The sequence below is a fragment of the Ursus maritimus genome, unplaced genomic scaffold (genome assembly GCF_017311325.1).
Source record: "Ursus maritimus isolate PB19 unplaced genomic scaffold, ASM1731132v1 scaffold_14, whole genome shotgun sequence".
NCBI classification, from domain to species: domain Eukaryota; kingdom Metazoa; phylum Chordata; class Mammalia; order Carnivora; family Ursidae; genus Ursus; species Ursus maritimus.
In genome coordinates this window covers 60,865,581-60,871,823 of record NW_024423786.1, presented here as the reverse complement: position 1 = coordinate 60,871,823, position 6,243 = coordinate 60,865,581, and the positions used below count along the sequence as shown (strand labels likewise).

The 6,243-nt window shown below is 56.1% G+C and overlaps 1 protein-coding gene across 1 annotated transcript in view; it reads left to right on the top strand.

Moving 5' to 3' along the window:
- VAMP2 (vesicle associated membrane protein 2) overlaps positions 1-3,065 on the top strand; it is a 3,849-nt gene extending 784 nt beyond the window's left edge. The window contains exons 3-5 of the mRNA XM_040629990.1: positions 472-630; positions 728-779; positions 1,371-3,065. Coding sequence (XP_040485924.1) covers positions 472-630; positions 728-779; positions 1,371-1,387 — 228 coding nt within the window. The 3' untranslated portion in view covers positions 1,388-3,065. The remainder of the gene's footprint in view (positions 1-471; positions 631-727; positions 780-1,370) is intronic.
- The last annotated feature ends 3,178 nt before the right edge of the window (positions 3,066-6,243 follow it).

Below are 6,243 nucleotides of genomic sequence, written 5' to 3'. Positions count from 1 at the left end.
GGGGGGGGGAGGTGTCCGGTGTCCGAGGCAGTGGGAAGGACCCTGAGGGTTGGCAAACCGGTGGGGGGCCCATTCTGGGTGGGAGGTGATGAGTTTTTGAGTTTGGGGACAAAGACATACCCTGCCCTTTCCCTGTTCGGCTTGCATTTGTACCGACCCTGGGGTGTTAGTCAGCCTTGGTAGCCTGGGGCGGGTTCAGTCGGGGCAGGTGTGGTCTGGTGATGGACAGGCTGCTTGAGGCTCAGTACATAAGAGGGTGCTGCTCTGACATCCGACATGTCTGGCTGTCAGCATGCCCCTGATGTGTGCTCCTTGCATGTTCCCAGGTGTGCTAGGCATGTTCTCTGTGTGTCCTTGGCATGTTAGCCTGGCAACATCGGGGTGCATGTTCCCTCTGTGGGTGCATGGTTGAGGAATGCCCTCATTGAGGCGGCCTTGGCACACCCCCTGCCTCGTGGGCCCCTCCCCCAGGTGGTGGACATCATGAGGGTGAACGTGGACAAGGTCCTGGAGCGGGACCAGAAGCTGTCAGAGCTGGACGACCGTGCAGATGCACTCCAGGCAGGGGCCTCCCAGTTTGAAACAAGTGCAGCCAAGCTCAAGCGCAAATACTGGTGGAAAAACCTCAAGGTAGGGGCGGAGGCATGCCAGAGGGCTAGGGTGAGAACTGACAGAGGAGTGGCTGGGAGTGTCATGGTCTGTTACTGACCCCCCCTCTCACCCCCAGATGATGATCATCTTGGGAGTGATTTGCGCCATCATCCTCATCATCATCATCGGTGAGTAGGGCAGCAGTGGCTAGGGCCCTTTCTCCGGAGAGGTTTCCCCTTCTGGGTTTTGAAGGTCATTAACCTAGTTTTTACTATTCAGCAAAAAGCATATATAGCTACCAATGCAGCTGTGATTCATCTAGAGCCCCAAACCTTGCTGTTGTTTAGCCTGCACTTTGCCTGGTTCTAGGCAACTTTTGTTAAGATTTTTGAAAACAGGAAAGCTGGTGGATCCCCACTACTCCTAGAGGATCCTTTTGGGGCCTAAACCTAGTCTGGGAACCCTGGAATTGGGAAGTGGGAGAGCAGGCAAGGCCCAGGGGCTTGAGACATGGCTAGGAAGCCAAACACCGTACTGTTTGAGAATTTGTGGGCCCAGATTGCCCAGAGGATTAAGAGTCTGTGGCCCTAAGGCCATACCTTGGAGTTGTAGAGACCTTGAAACCTACCAGTCCAGCCCCTTGCTTTACAGATGAAGAACCTAAGGCTGAGAGGGCTGGGGAGTGGGGAGGATGGGAGCAGGGCCAGGCCTGACACACTGCTTTCTCTCTCTCTCTTTCTCCCCTCTCTCTCTTCTTCTTTCTCTTTCCCTCTCTACAGTTTACTTCAGCTCTTAAACCCCTGAGGAGCCTGCCCTGCCCAGAGAAGGGCCTCTCCCCCTACCCCATCCCCAGCCGCTCCTCCACCTCTCAGCCATATCTTCTAGCCCCCCTCCCCTGGATCCGTGTGTATGTGTCCCTGTGTGTGTGCCCCCCTGTAAATAGCCAGCTGTTATTTATACATATATAATATTATATATATTTGGTCTGTTTGTAGTTTTATTACTAGAAGATTTTTCCGGTTGTCCTTAACACCCCTTCCTGAGGTTCCCATCTCTCTTCTCTTTTCCTTCTTCCCCTTCCCTCTCTTCCTGACCAGCCCTGAATCCCTTCATTTGCATCTGCTATGCAATAGTCCCTCTTCCTCTCTTCCTTCCCTTGGATTTAGCTGATCCTTCCTCCCACCCTAGCCTTCCCTGTACCTCCACTCCCTACAAAAAACAAAAACAAAAAAACAAAAAGCAACTGTCCAGGCTTCCCATGGTGCATCTTCTCTGCATCTTTGGGAGGCCCTGAGACTGGCCCCACTTGGTCCTAAGAATCCCAAGGTCTTCTGGGAGCTTCCAGCATGTTAATTAGCATTCATTTACATATTGACATCCGTTTTGGTTTCCTCCTTTTTTGTTCATCCCTCTTCATTCTTCCAACCCATGTTTCTTTTTTACTGAGGAGTTAGTCCCCATGGTCCTTGTAATCAGTCTTTCATTTGCATGACATTACTTGCAGGTGGTGGGAGCCTGGGCTTTTGGGGAGCCAGGCTCTTCTGGCCCCCAAAATCACCCCCTCCTAGCCCCTCTAGTCTGGTTTGCCTCCCTATCCCCATTTCCAAACCTCTTGTCCCCACCCCTCCCTCCCCCCAGCTGGTGTGTAAGTGTCTTGGAGTTCAGTGTCACGATGGACCAATAGTTTTGCCACTTGGAGTCTCTCCCCACATTCCTGCTCCCCAGTTTTCATGTGGGGCACTCAACCGACATTCCCATGGGGTCTCCCTCCCTCCCATCCGCCTGATCTGCCTCCTCCTCCTCCCACCAGGAGAGTTTGGGGGTTGGCCACAATCTGACTCTTTTGGGAGAGATGGCTGACAGTGTGTGGGGGGTCATCACTGCCTTGGGGAGGAGTGGGGCAGGGCAGAGAATCCCCCCAATTCCTGCCTGAAATCTGGCCCCACCCTTGCTGGGGTTTGGACTGAAAACTCCCCTCCCCATTTTGGGGGGGTGTTGCTCCCATCACTGCCCAGCTCCTCTGACTGCCCCCCTGAATTCAGGGTGGGGGTACTAGTCACTGCCAATGTGTGTATGGGACTTGCTGGAAGATGGGGATTCTCGCCCCTCTCCAGGGCAGTTGAGCCCAGAGAGTTGTCTTCTCCTTAGGTGAAGTGATAAGAGGAAGGGTCTAATGTCTTTTTAAATGGCACAATTTTAGGGGTCTGAGGGTGCAGTCCCTTAACGTGCTGGAGGGGACCCCCCCCAAACTCTTTCTTCCCCCCACACTCAAGGTTTCTGTGTGGAGGGGGAGCAGGGAGATCTAAGCTGTGGTGTGAAAGGGTAGGGAGAGATGCTGGGGGTGGGGGAGCTGTGTTCTAGACCCCCCCATATTATCCCAGTGTCCCCTGCCCCCCTTTCCCTCGCCCCATGCCCCCAATTCTGTGACGCATCCAGATTGTGAAAATGTACAATAAATGTGTAATGAGTAACCAGCTGGTGTGTGTTCTAAGACCTTTTCTTAAGCAGTGGGAAGGGTGTAGGATCTGCCTTGTAACAGGAAAGTTGGGAAGGTGCATTTGGAATGGACTGAGCTTTGCCTGAGGGCCTGACCTTGGGCCGAGCAAAGTGTGATTCCCAAAGTGGCCACGGGTAGGCGCCAGGCTCTGATAAAGAGGAAGTGTTCTTGATCACTTGTCAGCGTGGTGAACCTTGAGGCTTGGGCCTGGAGGCATGCCCCTGCTCTTTGGTGGATCCCTCTCCAACCCTTGATTTAATTCCAAGATGCTCTGCAGTCGCTCCCATGGTCATTTACTCCTAGGCCTGGAGTCGATGGCCGACTTCTGCGAAACGTCTCTTCCCCTGGGTTCCTCTCACAGTGCCTGCATCCCGAAGAGGTTGTTAAATACAGAGGAGATCTGCTCAGGGAGACCTGGCCATAGACTAGCTTGCTAGCCCTGGACCCTATTGTAGGACTGGTGACTCTAGACCCCACGCTGAACTCCCTTGGCCTTGAGGCTGATGACGTCCCTGACGTGGCAGCCCCTAGCACCCCCCGACCCCAGATGCTGCAGCAATGTGCTGGATGAGCTCTGGAAGCCTGACTTCCCGGACTGCAGCATGAGGTGACTCCTAGTTACTGTTTCCCTAACCGCCAAGGATGCTTTTGCAAACAGATGTTCTAATGGGCCCAGGTGATTCTTACAATTAGGTACGCCATCCTCATGATAATGTCCCCCATTTACCGAGGGCTCACTACGTTCCTCGCGGTGCTCAGCGTTTTCGCGCTTCATCTGCTGGGGGTTTCCAAACCCTCACACCCGCCCTCTTTATCGTGTCAGGGACCTGGGTTTAAATCTTGGCCTCATTACTGGCTGGAGTGTTAATCCAGACAGATTATGTAACCTCTCTGGAGCCCAGTCTCCTTTGTGGGGCGGAGTAGTAGTGAGACGGCCTCCGGGCTTGGGAGAAGCGCCTGGCTTGGTCCACAGAGAACGACCCCGAGGCAGCCATCATCTTCCTCCTCCTCTTCCTCCTCCTCCTCCTCCTCCTCATCACGCGGCGCTGAGATCTGAAGACCTCTCCACCGTTATGACGGCCCCTTCCAGCTTCGCGGGGCTTTAGGGACCCAGGGCCGGAGACTCAGCGCGGGGGGGCGCTCTGGTCACGCCCAGGACAGCTCGCCCGGGTCTCGGCACAAAGCTCCCCCAACCAACGCCACTGCCGCTCATATCTGCGCCTGCGTGCAGGTCACACTCCCTGCGCCTGCGCAGACTCCGCAGTCCCCGGTAAGAGTGTCGTCAAGGAAAATCCCCAGCTTCCAGGTAAACAAGTTGCCGCGTGAGACCGCCGGCACGTGTCCTCTACAGCTCCGAGACCTCTCAGCCAATGAGAAACTTTGGAGGGCTGGACTCGCCTTTGCGTCCCGGATCCGGGCAGGTCGGAGGACGGCGCCACAGCCAATAAGAACCTCCGAAGTGGATGGGGGCGTGCCTTTCGGCCAGACTCCCAATCAACGTGCCGGGGCGGGCCCTCTCGCACGTGGAGCTGTCACTGCGGGTGGGCAGACTGGCCAATGAGAAGATGACGGTGGCCGTCGGCGCCAATGGCGGCGGCCCGGGGGCCGGGCGGCCGCACGCGGAGCGGGGCATGGGTCGGGTCCCCCGGGCCAATAAGCTTGAGGGGCGTGGCCGCGCCGCGGGTGGGCGGGCCTGAGGGGGGAGCTCTTCCAGGCGCTGCCTTCCAGCTGGGGAAGAAGCTGTGGCCTGTGCGTGCGCGCTGGGGGTGAGTGCTCGCGGGTGGGCGGAGACCAGCGGAGACCGGTGTGCGCCTCTCCGGAGTGGTGTGTCCTCTCCGGGGCGGTGTTAGTGGAGTGGGGTGGGGGCATCATGCGAATGCCAGATCCCCCGCGGTGGGAGCTCTGAGGGTCGTGGGGAATGGGACCCAGAGGGACGAGGGCGGGAGTCTCCGACAACTGACAGATTCCTCGCTGCCCTAGGTGCCTGGACCCACCCCACCCCCGCCCCGACTGGCCCAGGGAGTCCTGGGAGGGTGGGGCTTGGAAGCCGTTAGCTCCCTGGGAGCTGAGACCCCTGCTCCCGGGGCGGTGTGGGGACCGGGTTCCTGAGAGCCGGTGGGGGACGTTCCAGGGCTTGGCTACTGTTTGGGTAGGCACCTTAAGCACAAAATGACACGGGTTCTGAGGCTGGAGGGAGGCCCTGATAGGGCAGGTGAGAGGGTACCAAAGGGTTGACGTGGTGATTCGAGAACGGGTGGTGAGATGATGTGTGTGACCCCAAGCCCGTCGCATCACGGGCTCTGGATGTCTTTCTCGTGTTTAGGGGAGGGTTTGGGCCTCAAAGTCATCCCTGGGAGTAAAGGCGGAGTAGCCACTGTCCTGGGAGGGTTGTGCGGACTGTCTGTGCACGTGTCTTCCCGAGCCCCAGGACGCTGCTCTCTGTACAAACACCCGGGCCTGTGGCAAAGTGACCCGGGGTGCGGTGGAAGAGTGAGCAGGTGAGGCCCCCAGGAACTCCCTGAGGCTGGTGGCTGCTGGGGTGATCTCAAGGACTTTGCAAGCATGTGAAAATTGGGGCTGAGATGAATTGTGGCCAGCATGTGGGGAGTGCCGACTGGGTGTCAGAACAGGCCCAGGGAGAGGAGGGTCTGGATGGATCTGTGTTCCAGGCACTAGACTTAGAATCGGCTGGATATTTGAGAGGTTCCGATCCCCCAGTGCTGGGAATCTCCGCACAGGTGCCCGGAGGGTAAGACACGAGAATGACAAGCCATGATCAGAACTCAGATTTGAATCCTGGGCTCCACTTGTTAAGAGCCGAATACACGTTGTGAGGCAAATTTAGTAACTTCTGAGCCTTAGTTGGTTCTGTGGAATGGGGGTAATACCCATCTCCCAGAGTTGTTCTGGGGATTAAATAAGATAATATATATGTGGTGCTTAGCGCAATGCCTGGGTCATGGTTTATTGTTTTTTGTTTTGTTTTCCTTTTAGCTAAAAAATAAAATAAAATGGTTATAGGATGTCAAAACAACAGGGACAGGAATGCTGTGGTTGGGAACTATTCTCACATTCTCAAGTTTTTCAGCAAGTTTTGGTGACTCCCTCCTCATTTCCCTCTTCCTGGGCCTTTTGGTCGTTAGGCAACAGCCCAA